The 23,306-nt window shown below is 24.2% G+C and overlaps 1 protein-coding gene across 1 annotated transcript in view; it reads right to left on the bottom strand.

The window, feature by feature from the left end:
• Positions 1-23,306, bottom strand: part of LOC100204875 (WD repeat-containing protein 76) — a 52,399-nt gene that overhangs the window by 24,694 nt on the left and 4,399 nt on the right. Inside the window, exons 3-10 of the mRNA XM_065799670.1 lie at positions 20,314-20,514; positions 10,584-10,654; positions 8,090-8,207; positions 7,856-7,945; positions 7,024-7,061; positions 6,741-6,888; positions 6,218-6,379; positions 369-490 (exon numbers count right to left, since the gene is read on the bottom strand). Coding sequence (XP_065655742.1) covers positions 369-490; positions 6,218-6,379; positions 6,741-6,888; positions 7,024-7,061; positions 7,856-7,945; positions 8,090-8,207; positions 10,584-10,654; positions 20,314-20,514 — 950 coding nt within the window. The remainder of the gene's footprint in view (positions 1-368; positions 491-6,217; positions 6,380-6,740; positions 6,889-7,023; positions 7,062-7,855; positions 7,946-8,089; positions 8,208-10,583; positions 10,655-20,313; positions 20,515-23,306) is intronic.

Raw genomic sequence — 23,306 nt, forward strand, 5'->3', positions numbered from 1 at the left:
GGCTATAATAAATTGTCACACGACTGTATACATATGTACAGACGTGTATGTATATATATATATATATATATACTATATATATATATATATATATATATATATATATATATATATATATATATACACACACATATATATACATATAAATGTATATATATGTGTGTGTGTGTATATATATATATATATATATATATATATATATATATATATGTATATATATATATATACATATATATATAAAAGTCAAAAATATATATACATATATTGAAAAAAAGTCAAATATATATAAATATATATATATATATATATATATATATATACATATATATATATAAAATTAGTCAAAAAAAGTTTACAATCTTTGATACCTTGTTCGTGTATCAAAAAGTAACACATTGCCATTGCTTGAAGCAACCAATATTGTATTTGACTTATTTGCTGGCCAATCAAAATAATTAAACCTGTCAGTGTTTTCTTCAATGCTAAAAACCTTCAAAGCATAAATAAGAAAAATTAAAACAACAATATTTTGATTACAATAACAACTAAACAAATATATATATGTATATACATATACATATATATATATATATATATATATATATATATATATATATATATATATATATATATATATATATATATATATTTATATGTATATGTTTGTTTGTATTTATGTATATGTATACATATATATATATATATATATATATATATATATATATATATATATATATATATATATATATATATATATATATATATATATATATATATATGTATATGTTTGTTTGTATTTGTATATATATATATGTATATGTTTGTATTTAAACAAACATATACATATATATATATATATATATACATATATATATATATATTAATTTATTTATATATATATATATATATATATATATATATATATATATATATATATATATATATATATATATATATATATATATATATATATATGTATATGTTTGTTTGTATTTATGGACAAAATTATGCTAAATGCAGCATTCTACATAATAAAATTTAATGTATGATATATTTTTAAGACACATGCATGTATACATACATCAACTAACTAGAGTGTACATACATAGACTGAAATAGTTAGGACACGTGAGTAGTGTATATGCATCATTTGATATAGGTAGAACGTGTGAGGAGTGCTATTACATTGACTGAAGCAGGTAGAACATATCTGGTCCTGTTTGATAATTTTTATGTCAACAAAATATGGTTCAACTTTTTTCCTACCTATGGGTTCTCTCTCTCTCTTTCTATACATATACATATATATATATATATATATATATATATATATATATATATATATATATATATATATATATATATATATATATATATATGATGACAATAAATTAACATTGGTTACAAACAAATATATATAGATAAATATATAAACATACATATATATATATATTCTTTTTTTTTAAGTATTCATATTCTAAAGCTATTCTAAGCAATTTTGGATATTTTTCATTGCATTTGGACACCTAATTACAGTTTAAATACTTCTACTAGAAATTAAACAATAAGCATGACAATATAATAAATATACAAAATATAATAAATTCTCAAAAGAAGCATGATATAGTTTTCTTATATGTATCTTAATGAAAACAGAAAATAAAAGAAGATAAATAACTCTTTTTTTTTTAGATTAAAAACATTTCGGATTATTAGTTTTAATGTTGCATGTAAGCATTCAATTACCATAATTATCCTCCAGATTTGCAATTTGGTTAAAACTTTTTACCATGACATAAAAAATGTTTTCAGGCTTATGCATAATGCATTGATTTAATGTTTTTGCTTTACAATAAATTTAATATCAATATAACCAAGACTAAAGTATAAAAAATAAAGTGCAAGGAGCCCATAGATCTGAAACTTTACCAGAGACAATTTTTTTTTCATATTCAAATTAAAGTTTTGATTGCAACTAAGATCTGTGATTCTTATGGAATATATTCATCTAATATTGGATTTTTAAAATTCTCAAACAAAACTTGATGTGCATCAATCATTTTAACACATTTATGACTAAGTAGTCTGCAGATGCTTTTTAACCCAGTTGTATTACAGTATTATCAATAAAAACAGCATGTATACTTTCCTGTATACTATATCTTTTATTTTAATTTATTACTTTACTTGTTTAAGTTGTATGATCGACATTCTTATCAACCCTAAAGCAAATTAACAATTTTATTTCAAGTCCACATCTTCACTAATTCCACGAGAAATAGGAAAAAAAAAAAAAAAAATTATGAAAACGCATACTAAACTCCATAACTCGTTTTTTAACTGTTTAAAAATACTTTTAAGCAAAAAAGTTATTTAAAAAAATCATTTTATCATACCATAGCATGGCTTTAAAGTTTTATCATACCATAGCATGGCTTTAAAGGTATAAACGTGTTTTGGCATTTATAGTCCTGTTATGAACCAATAAAAATCATATTGTTAAACCATAATTGAGAACTTTGATGTTATAGTATATTTTTTTAACATAACTTACATGGTTTTTAATAATCATTTATCCTCTTTTTTTCTTACATCATTGATTGCTTCGTTTTATTTTTTGTTTTTTAATAAGGGATTTTTTGTTATGACCGTCACAACAACAAAAAACATAAAAATACATGTAAAATTTCAAGTAAAAACTATGAAACTCAGCATATAATAATATCAATGTGTGGAATTGCCCATGTAACTATGAATGCGTGTTTAGTTAACATCTCTGACATCACATTGAAATAGCCTGCTGCTGGGGGCTTAGTACATACATCGATTATATTATAGCCCGCTGTTGCAAAGGAGTGCCACTATAACGACTGAGGGTTTGGCATGGAGCAGCAATTTTTCTTTCATTATTCTTTGTTTTTTCTTCTTTTTCTGAAAAAGCTTGTATATGTATTCTGTATGCTATAAAGTTAAGTAAAACTAGTAAGCAATTTGTTATCTTTATATGCTATAGTAATATATATATATATATATATATATATATATATATATATATATATATATATATATATATATATATATATATATATATATATATATAGAAAGAGAGAGAGAGAACCCATAGGTAGGAAAAAAGTTGTACCATATTTTGTTGACATAAAAATTATCAAACAGGACCAGATATGTTCTACCTGCTTCAGTCAATGTAATAGCACTCCTCACACGTTCTACCTATATCAAATGATGCATATACACTACTCACGTGTCCTAACTATTTCAGTCTATGTATGTACACTCTAGTTAGTTGATGTATGTATACATGCATGTGTCTTAAAAATATATCATACATTAAATTTTATTATGTAGAATGCTGCATTTAGCATAATTTTGTCCATAAATACAAACAAACAAAAAAACTGTCTCTAGCTCAAGCAGAAGGTTATTTAAGTGATTTTTCTAATAAATAAATGTAGACATAAAATTGATTTTAATCGAAGTCAACTTTAATTTATGTTTCGAAAAAAGCGTAGCTAACAAAAAATATTTATGATACATATTTGATGAACAATAAAAAATAATGAGGCATGAAACTAAAGTCAATATATTATTAAAATAGAAATCATATTTAAAAGTTGTTTTCAACCAAGAATCTCTTCTAAACCCCAGGTTTGAACTTGTATATAAAACTTATCAGTTCACTACTTTTTAAATGATATTAATTGTTATTAGTTTTTAATGTAAGATTATACAATAGTTTATTTAGTATTTTATAACGGAATTATTCTAAACAGGAAAACATATATTCTTGTGGATTCTGAGACACAGAATATGTGATTCAGTTTTATGCAGTCTCCAAAAACTATGACCACAAATTTACAAAGATATAAACACACTTAAGAGAATTGTAAAGTTTGATTGGTCTTAAGTTGCTTTTAGGCCCAGCTCATTACCAACTACAATGTATTTTCTCATGAATTCTTCTTTCTGAAAATTTTTAATGCTCCTAGCACCCTCAAATGGTTTAATAGCACTCAATATTATTTTTCAGCAACAAACAATAAACTGTTTTAAAAATTTACAGCTATAAGAATGGTTTTTTACCAAAGCCTCATGCATCATACTTGGTATCTCTTCCCAGCCCTAACATAGTTTATGCTTTTGCTGATAAAGAACTGAAAATTAAGTTAAGACCAACATGTTAAACAAGCTGCTTTTTTATGATAACCCAGAATTGAGAGATCTGGATACAAAGAAAAAAAAGTTAAATCCAACATGTTAAACGAGCTGCTTCTTTATGATATCCCAGAGTTAAGAAATCTGGATAAAAAGAAACCTGAAACTCAGATTAAAATTGTTCATTCACCAAAATTATAGACTGTCAATAAACAATTCTACCTTTTGTTCTTGCCGTTGGAGATCTCTAAGCAGGAACGTCTTCTTTGGAAAGTAAAAGACATTAAAACTTGTGAAAAAAAAATATTTCCCAGTCTTTTACATACTTGTCAATGTGTGTAAGAACATTTAAAATGACTGCAGTTATAAATGACGATGCAGAATGCCACATCAAGTTAATTCAAAACTTCATTGAGGGAATGCAAAATGGAGACAGGCTTCAGGATACTCTTCAGATATTATATAACACGGAATATAAATGGTATTTTTTAGCAATTATTAATAATAATGTTTTACATTAAAAAAAAGTTATTAAAAGATGCATTGAATCAATAAAAACAAATGTTTGATACAAAAAACATAAATTTACAAAAAAGAGGTTTTTAAAAAAAATTTTGTAACAAAGTTTAGATAAAAAATATTAAAAATTTAGTCGCATAAAAGTCAAAAAAAAGTTTTAATTTGATCTCAATACTCTCTTGTGAAACACCTTAAGTCATTTAATTCTGCAAGTAAGCCAAAATCAGGTAATTTTTTTTACATATGCCTATAAATACTTTTTTTTGTATATGCAGATAATGGCTAGCCATTGTGCTTTTTAGGATGTCTGTGTTTAATCTCATCTTTAATATTGATTTGGATATTTTCTATTTTGAAGCTGCTTGTCTTTGAGTTTAATAAATAGTTTTAGGACTTTTAAATGTTATTCTGTGGTGCTCTATTTTTTAAATGTTATTCTCTAAATGATAATTCAAAATTAATTCAGTGCAAATATATGGAACAAAGAAATACCTGTATTAGCTACTGTTATGGATGTAAAGAAATACCTGTACTAGCTACTGCTGTATGGTTTGCACAAGTAAAGTAATACAATTTTTAGGTGATCATACCAAAACGCTATTAATAATAATTTATAAAAGTCTTATTGTTAAACAATTAACAAATTTTCCACAATTTGCCACAAAAATTTAACCAACATACCTTAGGTTACTAAATATAAATCATTTAAAATAAAAATTCTACTTGGGTTAAAATCACCTCCGGCCTGGTGGGTGATTGTGGCCCAATGATAAATATCCTGTAAACTTTGGCCCTGGAGGCTCCAGGGCCAAAATTTACGGTATATTAATACAATATATTGTATACCAATACAATAATATATAATTTAAAATAATATAAATATTCTTATTTTGTTGAAAATAAATGATAAACTAATACTATGAATTTTTTATTATATTTTTAACACTAAACTTAAATTACTAATTTGAGGTTGATACCATGACATTTTTAAAAATTATTTGCTGAAATTTTCATTTTGTTGCATTTAAAAACAAATTTCTCTATAAAACCAATTATTTATTTTTTTAAAAAACTCAAGATTTCACAAGCAAATTTAACATGCAACATTAATGTTTGACATGCAACATTAACTTTTGTTTGTTTTGGTAACAATTTTAATCTAAATAGTATGATTAAAATCAAGTTTATGTTCAAATTTATTTATCAAAAAAAAGTAAACTCACCTAAATAACCTTCTACTTAAGCTAGAGACTTTTTTGTTTGTTTGTATTTATAAAAAAATAATGCCAAATGCTGTATTCCGCATATTAAAATTCAATGTATGATTCAATGTATTTTTTTGAGACACCCTAATCTACACATGGTGTACATACATACATATAATCGCATGTATGTACAACCATATGATCGAATGTACAACCATAGCTGTTCATACATACAATGTATTTACAACTGTGATCTATATATAAATAAATGTTTCTTAAATTTTTTTAAATTTATTATTTAATTGCATACTTTTAAATACCTCTGAAAACTGTTGTGATGAAAAATCAGCAACTCTAACACTACCATCAAAACTGCATGAATAAAGTTTTGAAATATCTGTGGGACAAAATTTCAAACAATTGATTGGTTGTGTATGAGGAGAAAATAAAAACACCTCAGTACTCTTTCCTTGAGTTGAGTTCTAAATAAAAAAAAAAACAATATTTCAATATTTTTTAATTTGGAAATAATTGCTTGCAAAAATTGCTATTTAAAAAAAGTGAAGTCAGGTATTAAAATAGGATTTTCCTTATTTATAATTACAAAAAATGAAAAAAAAAAATGAAAAAGAAAAAAATCACTCAAATGATTTTTTGGGTTATGTAGTATATTTGTTTTTAGTATTGTACTTAACTAGTTTCTCTGCTTAAGCTGCTTTGCCATTCACCAGAAAATCTTATTCCATTGTTGATACTTTTATGAGAGCTTATTCTTCTTAATTGTTCATAAAAAAAAAACGACAAAAAAAAAACAGGTCCTAGAAAAAAAAGCAATATTCATACCACGTCCCAAATCCCAACATTTCCTGACTTGTCGCCAGCACATGCTAAGATTTTATCACATGAAGGGTGTATTGCAATTGAATAAATACGATCTTTTGTTACTTTAGCGGCATATTTGATGTCCAATTTCTGAGTTTCCTCTTGAAACCTATTACAAGAATAACATCAATGTTATATTATCAAAATTTTATATTTTTATTGATCAATCAGATATTTTTCATTTATTATATAGCTTTAAAGGCTTCAGCTGTATGATAAAATAGTAAACTTAAATTTCACTTACTTTTTAACATTATTACTTAATAGTTCTGCTTTTGAATTCTAAAAACAACTTTTTTTTTTAAACAAAAAAATAAAAATAAATTAAGCTAATTTCTTGATAACAGTAGTTGTTAAAATATTTTACTAATATATTAGTAACTTACAACTATAATAAAATATAAATAAAAATAATACTTTTAATAAAAACTGAATAAAATCTTTTAACAAGCAATACCAAATAACTTTTGTGTATTACTTGATTGGTACTTTTTAAATTCTGTGCAGTAATGGAATCAAAAATGATAGAAGATTTTAAATAGCTTATCTTTTAATATTATAAGCTTTAACTTAATACTGAAAAAACCATCGAAAAATGTCAAATAAGAAATTAATTGAAACACCATTAATTTAATGTCAGTGTATGTAGTAAACGATCGGGGCTATGGCCGGGGCTAGGTTTGATAACATATAGCCACGACCGGGGCCAGGTTTATGACCAGGGCTGCATAAATATTGATAGATCCTATAAAAATGTTATTTTTAATTAAAATTTACTACATGAATTTTATTTAAAAACAATATTTTATAGAATTTATCAATTTTAATGCAGCTCCGGCTGGGTTTATGACCGGGATTGCATTAATATTATAAGATCATATAAAAGTATTGTTTTTAATTATAACTTATATCATAAATTTTAATTAAAAATAACATTTTTATAGGATCTATCAATATTTATGCAGCCCTGGTCATAAACCTGGCCCCGGTCGCGGTTATGTGTTATCAAACCTAGCCCCGGTCATTTACTAAGTGCATGTGATCTGCGTATCAAATGTATAAAATTATAAATAAACCTGAAGTTTTGACCAAGATTCCATTGCCGATTTACCATGACCTTCTGAAATGTTAATAGCCTGCATAGAAAGCTTTGGAGCTCTGCGAGGCTATGAAAAAAAAGAGATGCAAAACTTAATCATAATTTTGGTTAAAAGCCATAATGTATTTTAAATTTCAAAAATTTGTAGCTATATAAGCAAAGGCGTCCAACTATGATTTAAAAAAAAAAAAAAAAAAAAGAAATAACATACAGAAAAATATGTGTTTTGCCGGGAAGGTTCAATGGGCGGTAAATCAGTATAAGAAACAGGTAGGTTTTTAATACGAAGCGATACTCTGCGAGGTAAAGGGATTTTTTCATTTAACATCCTAAAATTGAAAGATAACAGAAAAATTAAATACTTTTACACTGTCCTTAACGCCATATTAAAGTAAATTTTAAAACTTGCATGTCTACTTACAATCTTAAAGCTAGCAAAACCTTGACTTATTGTGTTTAACTTTTGATATCTATGGTATTTCACTTATGCTAAAACTATTTTATTTAAAAATACTTTATATTTAAATTGATAAAAAAGTGATTTATGTTTTTTATAAATAAATTTATAAAAAACAAAAATCACTTTTTTTGGGGCCTTGTTTCACATTAAACTCACATTAAGCTAAATACTCAACGCATTAGCTTAATGTGAATTTGACATCATAAAATTGGCTTTTTTTATTTTTTAAAGACATTAACTTTTTTAAATATCACAATATAACAAATTATCGCAAATAGAGATCAATTAAAAAATTAACTTGATTAAAAAAAAAAAATGCAAAAATGTTATAATGGAATGCTTATTTTCTTTAAATTTTTTTCTAATATTCTATAATTAAATTCAATATTACATTTTTTCAAATGTTTAATATAAACTAACTTTTTTCTTTTTTTCGAAATTAATATAAATAAATTAAAAATAAAATTACTTGATTAAAACATTAAAAAATATATATTTTTTTCATTTTTAATTTCATTTTTTTTTTTAATTTTTTTTGGTTGAAGAGTTATTTTTTTACACGGTGAAAAAATTGACGGGAAACAAATCTTTTCGTTTTGATAAAATACTGTTTTCTATTTCACTTAAAGTATTATCTGAGCTATTTCTTATTGATGGTAATTTCATTACCATCAATAATGAAATATAGTTGTGTTTTTGAAAAGTATATAAGTTATATAATATAAGCTATAGAATTATAGTTATAGTATATAAGTTAAAGTTATATAAGTATATAATAGCGGTAGTGGTGTAGTGGTAAAGCGCTCGCTTCATAAGCGAGAGGTTCCGAGTTCGATCCCCACCACGTCCCTGGTAGTACCACACTCAACTTGTTTCTCCGCGCAGCGGCCTTGTTCGTCGAGGTTTGTGTTTTGGAGTTATAAAGTTGAGAGAGGGTTATAACCACTATTAAGTAGCCTCCTCATCTGTAGTGGCCTTCTTGGCCTTGAGGAGGTGAATAACAAAACAAATATAATAGTATAATAGTATATAAGTATATAAGTTATAGTTATAGATATAGTATATAAGTTATAGAACTTTTAATTACTTTAATAAAAAACCGCTAGAACAATTCATATTAAAAAAAGTTTTTTGAAGTTACTTAAATATAAATTTCAAATGCTTTTCATTTCTATATATAGTAAATAATTAACTAACCATAAATTTAATAAACTAAATTTAAGTTATCCTAATAATTTTATTGCCCCGCTTGTAAAAGAAGAGCATCAATAAAATGTCACATAAATGTTACAAACAACAGTTGTCTTTTTACTACTTCTTAAGCATTTGTAAAAACTTTAGTAATATTTAAGGTAATACAAAACTCAAGGAAATAAATAGTATTATACTTTTTAATAGAATACTATTAAAAAATATAATGAATAAAGATTACGTAGTGTGAGTGCAAACTTTATTGGAAAGTCTGAACATTACACATATATTTAACACATTAAAAATTAAAAGCTTAATTTAAATAACTTTTTAATCAAAAAATTTTTCTAAATTTTGAGGATATTTCTGTACACTTTTTCAATAGCGCACAACCCATTAATTATATTAGGCTGCTGTTAAAAATTAGTTTGCTTTATGCTTGTTTGTATTAGTTTGCTTTAAGCTTGTTTGCATTCAATATTTGGATTTTTCAAGAAAAAAATAAATTATTACCATAAAACAAAATAAAAATAAAATAACATAAACAGTGACAATATAAAATAGAACTTTTTTAATGGCAAAAATAAGCAACTTAATTTGAGAACTTTGGAAAAGACTAATAAAGTTTGAGAAAACTTTGGAAAATTAATTTGAAAAATACCTAAAATAATATTAGAAAATCTTTTTGACTAAATATTTTTTAAATAAAACTAAAAAAAAAAAAAAAAAAAAAAAAAAATAAATAAATAAAGACATTAATATTATCATCACAAATGAGTAACAGATTATATAATACATTATTGATTATATAACTTGTTCATACAGTATTTAAAGAATATTATTTTGGTAGTACCTTGTGGTATATAGAAAATAAAATTGTGTAGTCACAATTTTATTTTATCTTTTTGACTAAATATTTTATAAAATCAAAAAAAAAAAAATGAATTTTTTTTTTTACATTTTTTGTGATTTGTAAATTCAAGCTTATTGCAACCAAATTGCAAGCTTATTACTTACTTTTTCAAAAACATTCTCAAAAAGAAAATTATAGTACCTTTTAAGACCAACATCAAAAGATTTTTTTTTTTCTGTTCTTGGTTTTGTAAAATTATATTGTTCTTTAGCCTAAATATTTAGATATACATAAATATAAAGAAACAAAATATTTGTCAAAAATATAATTCATTTAATTTTATGTATATATAAGGATGCCAATAGAAACAACTTTATTTTAAAAGTTTTTACTCCTACACTATTTAAGTGTTCTATATAATATATAACAATAAAATAATTTTGGATTTAAAAAACTTTTAAATAAAAAATTTCTAAGGGCAGATCAAGTAGCCCTTAAACAAGGTAGGGGCGGGGTGTCCAAAATTGACTTTATTCAGATTTTTTGTAGTTTAACCACTTTTTCTTAATTAATCTTTATGCTGATTTCGAATTTCACAATATTTTTACTTCATTATCAATATTTGGCCTTCTACTTCAATTTTAATAAAAGTGATTATTTTGACAAAACAATTTACTGTTAAATTAAATGAAATCATTATTATTTTCAAATATAATCGATGTAAAATTTGTAAATTTTTTTTTTCATTTTATTAATAAAACATGTTACCATTATGTCTAGTTATAAATAACACAAAAAATTAGATATTGCACATCATCAAGATAGTCTAATATTAATAATAATTTGTTTCAACCTCTATTGAAATTGTGAAATAACTTTGTGCAAGTCATCGTAGGTGATTGTGGATTTCTGTGATGACTTTCCAAGTAGAATCTTCAAATTAGTAGCATATTCTTCTATAGATATAAGACAGCGCTTTTTTTATTTTTATCAAAAATCATGATTTTAAATAGAGTTGATTTCCACGGCAATGACCTACTTGTATCTGTATAATAAATTACTTCATTCTTCAATCATTTTTAACATTTTATCAGATCTTGCTCTTTTTCAATATATTCACAGACATCTGATCCACTCATAAATGGGCCGCCTTGTAGTTTTAAACAAGTTAAAATAGAATTTCTCCTGGACGCCTGATGTAACGCTTGTTGTTCTTTTTTTGTTAAGCCGCTTTGTCTCAATTGAATCTGTCGCTGGTTCCAACTGTATTCTATACTTTCAATTTTTCTAACAATAGCACCCATTTTCCGAAATAGTTCTAAATTATTTGAATCTTTATTTCTTAAATGGTTTGAATATTTAAGAACATTACCACATGAAACTGTTGAAAGTGACAGTTTTTTTTGAAGTCGATTGCTATGAGTTCCACACTGACGCTCTAGTTCAATATTATTTGCAACTGTTTTATCAACTCCAACGACTTGATTAAAAACAAACCCATAATGCTTTCCTCTTTAATATTGAAGAACTATAGCTAAACTTTGCCAAACTATATTTGCAAGAATAATGCAATCATCAAAGTTCTTTGATGCATATTTTCCAACTACATCAACAACTTCTAAGCAATAATCTTCTTTGATGAGATTTTCAGAAAGTCTCTTTGATACTCCTTGAACACATGGCTCTTTAAATTCAAAGAATTGTTCATTTATGACAGCATTAGATAAGCTTGCATACATCTTGCTAAAGAACATTTGCAGTTTAGAATACGTGGCTTTACCTTTAGTTTTACAGAAAAATGTTGAAATAACTTGTAATCCAAAAGCTGCTACCACGACTAAAGTAACTATAATGAAATCAAAATTCATAGAATCTCGGACTAAACAAGCAAGTTTATTTGTGATATATTCGTGTTGGTCTAAAAACTCATCAAAGTCATCCCAGTGAAAACAAACTATAGAAGAACATTTCGAAAGAAATGTTGAAGACAAAATGTTTTCAAAACAAATCGAACATCTCTAAATTCAAAAAGAAAAATATCTTTGCTTTTACGCTGCATAAAAGTTTTAAATTCTTTATGATAATTCCATGGTTTTTTGAATAAAACTCGGACCAAACAAGTTTAGTATCCATGATAGAAAGGTTAAGGATAACGTCTCCGTACTTTTGTTAATAGATATATCTAACAGAAAGCCTTTGAAAAGGTTATCCATATTCATTTCATTTTCAATTTGGTTTAGAACTTTTTCAATAGCTCTGTCAAAACCTAAAGCTATATGTGAAGTGCAAAACAGTTGACCAGTAGGGTTTCTCTATCAAGTATATTAGCTGTGATTTTAGATATTCCTATATTATGAACAGTACTGTCAGTCATATGAACATCTACCTTCTGGTATAGTTCTTCTGAGGTGTATTTTGAGGCTTCCTGTAACATTTCGAATGTTGTCTTTATTCCATCTGCAATATTTGCTGTGGTTTCTGAAGCAATTGCTAATGTAGGCAAAGGAAAATAATATTCTCGGTTAATATTTAAACCAAAAGGTGCAAAGGTCCCAACATGCTTTCGAGTGGTAGAGTCAGTTGTATGAGTTATTATATCGCCACTATTTTTAGCTTGAACAACTCTGTCTGCAATCAAGAGAATACGTATGGCACTGTGTGTTGGGAGCGTGTTAGAATCAATAAATGTGTTCTCAATAGCTTCACAATCGTTTTTATCGTACTTAGATATACGGTCAGTTTCATCTGGAATTTTCCATTTTGATTTCAAATTTGATTGCCAATTACTTTCAGTGCAATTTGCATTTCCCTCATCGAGAATCCTTCTCCATCTAACTCTGCACATGCATGGTAGATATCACTTAAGACTAATTTTTTTGATTGTTGCACATTAGGTGGAACATAAGTATTGTGAAAACTAATTCCACTTAATCTTCAAATATTAATTTTGGTTTTGATCTCGTCATATATGGCAATTTTGGTTCACTTACATCAACAAACATAACTCCCTTTTTTTAAATTGGTTCAGTGTCTTTTTCAAATAACTGATATTCATTTTTTGTTAATTATTTTTCAAGAAACTCATCTTCGTCTTCAAATTCACTTAACTCGCTATCATCGTTCTCAACGTACATTGTCTGATAAACTGCTGTTTCATTTCTTATCTTTTTCTCTATTTTTCTTTTGTCATTAATAACTTTTTGATGGAAAGTTTTATCAACATTTTGACATGTAAAATTTCTGTTACCACTCATGTTTTCTAGATACGAGTAGTTTTCAGCATTCATTGAAATACCGAAAAACTTCTCTAGCTTTTCACAACGTTGTGGATTGAAGCAGAAAATGTCAAAAAATTTTTTAAGGGATTCGTTCATAGAAATAAATTTACTTAAAAATCACCTTGCTTGTTTTTGTCAACACCTTTTAAGTAGCGATATTTATTGATTTCACTTTGCAGACAATTTAAAATGGCCTGATATTGTGTAGATATTACGTTCTGTCCAATTAATTTCTACTAACTTTGCAACTCTTCAACAAGCACTTTCAAAAGTTAATTTATTGTTGACTTTGATAAAGACTTTGTATGATAAAATTTATCAACTACAAGGAGACTTTCTAAAGGAGTTTGTTTATTTTGATTTAAAACTATTTTGCTATTACGTCTTGTTTTAATTTTTTTCATTTTAATTGATATCTAAATTTAGTTAACAATAAAAGAAGCAAAGTATTCTCTTGCAAAGTAAAACAAAAGCAATTTTTTAAGTATTTATAAATTTTACGTTTTAACAAAAAAAGTTTTATTACATTTTTTTTTAAACGCAACTATTGTTCATTTTAATTCAAATTTATCCAATCAAAATTTAAATAGCATAAATTTTAACATAAAGTTGCATAACTTTATATGCAAAATAACCGCTGCAAAAATTTTTCTTTTAAATTTTTTTTTGTATCTTTAAAAATGTTTAAATATAAGTAGAAGGCAAACAATAAAAAAAAAAAAATGAATTTTTTTTAAAACTTTTCTAAAAAAATTAATAAATAATACCTGGTTAAACAAAAAATATAGAATTCGGCACCCCCCCCCCCCTACTTAAACATTTAATGGGTCCCTAATATATATATATATATTTTTCAAATGTATATATATATATATATATATATTTTTCAAATGTATATATATATATATATATATATATATATATATATATATATATATATATATATATATATATATATATATATATATATATATATATATATATATATATATATATATATATATATAAATATATATATATATATATATATATATAAATATATATATATATATATATATATAAATATATATATATATATATATAAATATATATATATATATATATATATGTATATATATATACATATATATATACATATATATATATATATATATATATAATATATATATATATATATATATATATATATATATATATATATATATATATATAGAACCCTTAGATGTTGTCCGAAAGTTTTTTCGATATTTTGTTGACAAAAAGTAAAAATTAAAATGCAAGACCGGAATTTTTTTTTTTTAATAATGATAGACTGCCTGCCCCAACCAAACCCTCAGTCGATGTAGCAGCACTCCCTTGCGGGTCAGGCTATTTGTCAGTCGATGTAGCAGCACTCCCTTGCGAGTCAGGCTATTTGTCAGTCGATGTAGCAGCACTCCCTTGCGAGTCAGGCTATTTGTCAGTCGATGTAGCAGCACTCCCATGCGAGTCAGGCTATAAGATAGTCGATGTAGCAACACTCCGCGCATGATTTACAGTAAAAAAAATAAAAATAAAAACATTTTAATAAAAAAAATAAAAATAAAAACATTTTATTAAAAAAAATAAAAATAAAAACATTGTTTATATTGTTAAAAACATTCAAAATGTTATAAAAACATTCAGAATGTTTTTAAAAACATTCTGGTCAATTTAATTTGCGTTTTTGTGGTTTTTTTAAAAACAATTAATTTGTAATTAAATTAATGGTTTTAACTTTCGTCCAACACGGAAATGTTGGACGAAAGTCAAAAGTAATTAAAAGTGACATATGTGTTGGCGTAAGAATCACTTTTTTCCTTCCGCTCTTCCTAAAGCCAACAAACTATAGAACTATATATATATATATATATATATATATATATATATATATATATATATATATATATATATATATATATATATACATATACATATACATATATATATACATATATATATATATATATATATATATATATATATATATATATATATATATATATATATATATATATATATATATATATATATATATATATTTATTTATATATATATATAACAAAAAAAAAAGGTTGATTTCATTTGCACCCTAGTAATCATATATGGATGTATGTATGCATATCTTTTCTTTGTATGCTATAATAGAAAGAAAACAAAAACAAAAGACAATCGTTTGCAATTAAAAGTTAAATACTAAGGAGCAGTGTGAGATTTGTTTATCGCACGAGGGCAGCAAGTAAATTTAAGCAGTGAATTAAAATATCTCATAAATTTTGTATTTGTATATTAAGAATAATAATAAACTATTTTTATATTTATAAATTTTGCTTTTGTAAATTAAACTTTAGCATTTGTAAATAAAATTAAAAATATATATATAAATTTATGTAAGTTTAATTATCCTCTTTTATGTTTTACGCAAATAGAATATAAATGATACGTTTCCATTGCAAGTATTAATTTTGACTTTTTTGTTGTTGCTGTTTTCTGTGTAATTTACCAGCAAATTTAGTTGTCAGAAATTATTTTTAATTCCTTTAAGTAAAAAACGTTATTACAACTTATTTTAAAGTATATTATTTATTATTTATTCGTAACTTTCCTAATTTAAGATAAACAGTAAAAATGTAAATTTTACAAAAGCTCTTGATTATTAAGAATTAATTTTAAAAAAATGTATTAAACATATTTAAAAATCTTAACTAAAGAATAACTGACATCAACTAAAAAACAAAGTTTTTTTTTTACTTTTGAATCTTGCTTGTTAATGACAACACTTTTTTTCACATAAAAAAAACCAATTGTTCTTTATCAACTTAAATCTTTTCTTAGTCGTGCATACTGATTATGTTTTCTGCATAAGAGATCATCCATAAATAACACAATTTCACACAACGCTAAATTTCACACACACAAAAAAAAAAAAAGAGCAAAAGTTTTTCTTCACAGAGTTTTAAGTTGAATAAAAAATCAAAATTGTGCATTAAGTTTAATGAAAATTGCTGTATAAAAGAACTTAAGATCTAGATCAAGATCACCAAATTCTACTTTTAAAATAAACTTAGTGTTGCATAATTTATGGACGATCCCTAACACTTAAAATCTGAGCCAGATATTTATTGCTTTTTTTTTTTTACTTTAATCTTTTGAACCTTTAGGAAATTTAAACCAATTGGGAATTCTGTATATACGCTATCCATCAGACCGGCTAACACTCTGTGTATGTATTTATGTATGCATGTATGTATGTATGTATGTATGTATGTATGTATGTATGTATGTATGTATGTATGTATGTATGTATGTATGTATGTATGTATGTATGTGTGTATGTATGTATGTATGTATGTATGTATGTATGTATGTATGTATGTATGTATGTGTATGTGTACGTGTATGTATATATATATATATATATATATATATATATATATATATATATACATATATAAATTTAAAAAAATGTATATATATATATACATATATAAATTAAAAAAAAAGTATATATATATATACAGTATCGGACAAAACATGGTGGACAAACTCTAATTTAGAACAAAAGTTGATCATAAACTAAAAAAAACTAGTAAAACAATTGAACATATTATTTTTTATATAGTTTATTATGTTGTTAGCAAAATTAAAAACTTTTGAATCATACTAAAAATCACTAAAAAAGTTTTATAACACATTTTCCCTAACAAACTACATTTTTCTTTGGACAAAACAAGGTGGACATTCAAAAAATCGACTGAAAATTCAAATAATTTTAAAACTTAACTTATTATTTTTCGAAAAACTTCAAAAAATTAACTTAATATTTGGTTAGACCTCCTCGACTTTTAATTACTGCTTTCATTCTTTGAGGCATAGACTCAATTAATGAGTCAACAATTCTCATATCAATCTCTCGCCAGGCCTTCTCGACTTGTTCAAATAATTCCTCACTGGTGATATTTTTTATGAGATTCAGTCTGGGCTTTGTGCAGGTCCCTTCATTATGGTGATATTCTTGTCCTTGAACCATTGTTTTACAATGTTAAAAAAAATCCATTTTAGAGGCATCTCCTAATTATCTTCCATTATATCTTTGTAGACAAAACGGTCCACAATACCATTAATTTTGTGAATAGAACTAGTTCCTAGTGATGAGAAACATCCACAAACCATAGCAGACTTTCCATGCTTAACACTCTTCTTGGTATATTTAGTATTGAATCTGGTGTTCTTTGGTCTCCTGACTCGCTTCTGACCGTCGCTTCCAAAAAGGTTATATTTTGATTCATCACTAAAAAGTTTGTTTTTCCACTGGTCTGCAGTCCAATTTTGGTGTGCTTTGGCAAACGCAAGTCTTAGCTTTCTATTTTTAAAAGAAGTTAGTGGTTTCTTGTCAGGCATTCGAGAAAACAACTTTGCTTCATTAACTCTTTGTCGCACAATGCGATTAGAGATTTGTAGTTCAAGTTTTTCGGTTAATTTTGTGGATGACAAAAATGGATCTTTTTAAAGCTTTTTAACAATTATTCGATCTAGTCTTTGTGATGTTTTTCTTAGAGGTCCGCCCCGATGGTTTGTTTTATAGCTTCGTCCGCCCCGATGGCTTGTTTTATAGCAAGATCCAAATAATTTGACAGTTTTGTTTACAGTCAATTAAGGTATATTATATTTTCTACAAATTTCAGCTTGACGTTTTCCGCTTTTCAAATCTTTAATAATATTTTCAGGTAAAACACTTCCTAATTTGTCGTAAGCCATTTTAAGTTGCAATATACGCCATCACGAGTTAAATCTATTTTTAGTTAAATTGAAAAAATAATTGGTCAGATGTTCCAAAATCTATTTTATTATTTTAGAGTAATGTTATGATAAAAGTGAAAACAAAAGAATATGGTAAATTGAATAAAGACAATGAAATCTTATAAATAAAGCGTCGTTTTGATTTATCCACCTTGTTTTGTCCAAGGAAAAATGTAGTTTGTTGAGAAAAATGTGTTATAAATATTTTTTTTTGATTCTTAGTATAACTCAAACATTTTAAATTTTGTTGAGAACATAATAAACAATTTAAAAAATAATATGTTTAATTGTTTTACTAGTTTTTTTTAGTTATTGATCAACTTTTGTTCTAAATTTAAGTTTGTCCACCATGTTTTGTCCGATACTGTATATATATATATATATATATATATATATATATATATATATATATATATATATATATATATATATATATATATATATATATATATATATATATATACATATATATATATATACATATATATATATATATATATAATATATATATATATATATATATATATATATATACTTATATATATCAAGCCTTCCCGGGAAGAGAGTGCAGTCGCATGTTTTGTATGTCCATGCTTAAAGTAATTTTTTTAGACAACTTGACCACGTTTTTATAAAGTAAGCGTTTTAAGAATTAGTGGCAAAATAAAGGTATAAGAAAGTAGAGAATAAATCAGCAATACTCAAAGAAAAGAACTGAAGACTATACAAAATAGAAAATCTAAATAAATAAGCTCAAAAAATTTTATTGATAAAAAAAAGAAAAATGTCAAAAAAACAATATACCTAAATATTTACTGTTTTTGTTTTCTTATTTTAAGAGCGTTTGTTATTTTCCACTACCAAAATTGATACAAGTCGAGAAAAAAAGTAGATAAGAATATAACAAAAATAAAAATATTTTTTGATATACAATTTTTTCGTAACTTTTTTCGTTCAGTATATAAAGGAAATACTTTAAAAATTGCGCTAGAAACACGAACAATTTTTAAATTTGTTTCTCAAACTTTTTTGCTTAACTTTACTGTTTTTATTAATGCACAGGAAAGCGAGAAAACTAATTGCTACTTATTTGTGAAAAATTTTAGTTTTTTTTAACAAGTTTTTCATGCAAAAAAATGAAATGATGCTGCAAAATTTTGTGGGCTAGAGTATTATTAATTTACTAAACTTTTTTAACAAAATTTTTAGGAGCCTATTTAAAACTTTTGTTTAAGTTTTTAAATATATTTTTTTAAACAGAGCAATCGTTATGTTCATTATCTCTAGTAACTCGTATTAATATTGGAAATTGAGCAATATAAAAGAAACAATTTTATACAGGCATCAAATGCGGTAAACACATTTATTAAAAAAAACTATATTATTCTTTTATTTAACTTACTCCATCCTTAACAAAATTTATTAATCAAATAATATTTTTTACAAATAAATAACAATTTATTTTCTTTTTTTTTTAATTATATAAGTATTAAGAAAAAACGTCAAATATAGCAAAAACTTTTTTAAAAGCTTATAATAATATAAACTTATATAATATATATGTATATATATATATATATACTTATATAGTATATAAATATGTATGTAAGTATGTATGTATATATACATATATATATATATATATACATATATATATATATATATATATATATATATACATATATAAGTATATATATGAATGTATGTATGTATGTATGTATGTATGTATGTATGTATGTATGTATGTATGTATGTATGTATGTATATATATATATATACATACATACATGCATGTATATACACATATATAAATTAGTAAAAAACTTATTACCAACCTCTAAAATATTGAAACTCTGCAATATTTGCTTGTTTCGATGAATATTTTCTATTCTTGTTGATTCATATTCAGAAAGTTTGTATTGAGTTGCATCAAATTCTTCGTAATCTGACTCATCACTTTTTATATCACAATCCGTTTTTAAACAACCATTTGATTCTTTCTTAATACTTATCACATCTGTAGGCTGATTATTTGGCTAAAGAAAAAAGCACTAGCAAAAAATTAAATTACACTTACACAGATAAAAAAAGAAAAAGTATAAAAACCTAAACAAGATTTTTTTTTAAATAGATTGCCTGCCCAAAACCCTTAATCAATGTAGCAATGCTCTTTGCATGTTCTCCCTATTAACATCAGTCAATGTATGTACACTCAGCACATGTTCTACCTATTTAAGTCAGTCAATGCATGTACACTACCTGCATGTTCTACATATATGAGTCAGTCAATGTATGTAATACTCTGCAGCGCTAATCCCTAAGTAAATCAGTTGATAAAACAAAAATGAAAAAATAATTAAATTAAATTAAATAACAAAAGTAGCAAAAAATAAAAAAATTCTCAATAAAATATATGTTTTGTATCATATCATAAATAATGTTTTGTATCATATCATAAATATATTAGGAAAAAAATGTCAGCAATCATTAATTTTATGAAGTTTATTCATTCAAGCTCAGTTCAATTTAATCATTGTTAAAAAGAACATTGAATTTGACATTGTAATTTTTTAATTAACTCTCCTTTAATATATATTTTGATTGCTTTTTTATTGATATGATTTATTATTTTACAAATATTATTTTGTATTGCGTTTATTCATTTTTTCGTATTTAAAAAGTACTTCATTACTCTTCTTTTTTGTAAAACTTTTTTTCTAACTTGAAAAGTTTAAAAATCGCACTGAAATAGCTCCAAGCTAGAGAGCAAGTAATTATGAGAAAAGACTTTAGTAATTAAAACTGAATGAACAATTTTGAAACTTTTAAAACTGCTTTTAATTCGCATATTTCAAATTTAAATGAACAATTTTTTTAAACTATTAATGAAGATTTAATTTAGGTTTTAAATAAGCGTGTATCTATTATTTCATTACAGTCGTTTTTTAGATACTAAGTTAAAAACGCACCAATAGAAAACATTGCACATTATAAAGTATGTATATATATATATATATATATATATATATATATATATATATATATATATATATATATATATATATATATATATATATATATATATTTTTGTTATTCACCTCCTCAAGGCCAAGAAGGCCACTACAGATGAGGAGGCTACTTAATAGTGATTATAACCCTATCTCAACTCTATAACTCCAAAACAGGAACCTCGACGAACAAGGCCGCTGCGTGGAGAAACAAGTTGAGCGCTGTACTACCAGGGATGTGGTGGGGATCGAACTTGGAACCTCTCGCTTATGAAGCGACTGCTTTACCACTACACCACTACCGCATAATTTTATTTTTAAAAAGTTTTTAATTCAAAATATTATTTAAATAGCTTTTTAAAAATTACTAAAGCTCTTTAGTTTCTTGGTGTTGTTGTTTTTTAGATTTTTTAAAATGTTTTTTAATGTAATTCGGAAAAAAGTTTTGACTTTTTTTAAAATGTGAAAACAATATTAAAAAATTTTCAATTATGAACATTTTCAGTATATCAATACCATAATGCCTTACACTACTGAAATAAATATATTTTTAGAACACAAGCTTTATGCTATTAAGATAAAATAAAGGAAGATAAAGTTATCTAGGAAATTTTTATAAAAGACTGCTCCAACTATGTTAACACTTTAACATAATTAAATTAAAAAAAATTTTAGTAAATTTTAGTATTAACTGTCCTTTTTAAATTTGAAATTAAAATATGATTAAAGATCTTGCCATTAAAGTTAAATTTAGTAGCTTGAATGATGAATTTCAAATATTCGTCAAAAAAAAACTGTTTTTTTTTTTTTCGAACCGCTATTTACCAGTGGTTCGTATATTAGTACTTATTTTTTTTATTTATATAATTATGTATTTTTTATGATAAATGTTAATCTTAAAAAAATAATAATAATAACAACAATGTTTAAATGCATGTTTAACCAAAGCATGAAACGGTATTTAAAAAATTTTCATAATTTTAAATGCATAATTACTTTCGTATAATTACATAGAAGCTTACTATTTTTAAATTGAGTAAAAAAAAACACTATAATCCAAGTTAAGTGTAAATATAAATTAAACTATCATTAGAAGTAAATTGTTTCTTTATTTTAAGGATTTCCCATAATATATAAATATTAAAAAAGAAAAAAGACTCAAAACTTTATTATTATAAACGTAATAAAAAACTTTGTTTATTTAAACTTAGCATCTAAGTATTTTGAGTTTTATTTTAGCAGACATATTTTTATTTTTTGTTTTGGTTTTAGTTAAGTTCTTTTTATTTTCTTATTTGTTAAGATTTCTTTTTTAAAATAAAGTTATGCTTTAAAGATTTAGTTTAATTCTAACTAATTTATTAAAATAAATTAATACATAAATTCTAAACAAAATAATTACAAAAAACAAAAAAAGCAGCTAAATGAACGTTTTATTAAATTCTAAATAAAATAAAAACAGAAAAACAAATGTTTTAATAAACTCTAAATAAATTATTTTAAAAAGAAATGCTATTTGAAAGAAATGCTAACTCTAAATAAAAACAGAAAAACAAACCTTTTATTTATATTCTAAATAAAACAAATATATTAAAAGTGGCAAACCAATGTTTTATTTAAACTTTAAAAAAATAATTAAAAACAAACATTTTATTTAATTTCAAAATATAACAATTAAACAGGAACGTTTAATTTAAACTCTTAATAAAATAAATAAAAACAAATGATTAATTTAAAATTTAAATAAAATAATTAAAGATAAATGAAAATATTTAAATAAAAATGAAAAACTAAACATTTCATTATGTTATGCTGTATGA

This window comes from Hydra vulgaris, chromosome 06 (genome assembly GCF_038396675.1).
Source record: "Hydra vulgaris chromosome 06, alternate assembly HydraT2T_AEP".
NCBI lineage: Eukaryota > Metazoa > Cnidaria > Hydrozoa > Anthoathecata > Hydridae > Hydra > Hydra vulgaris.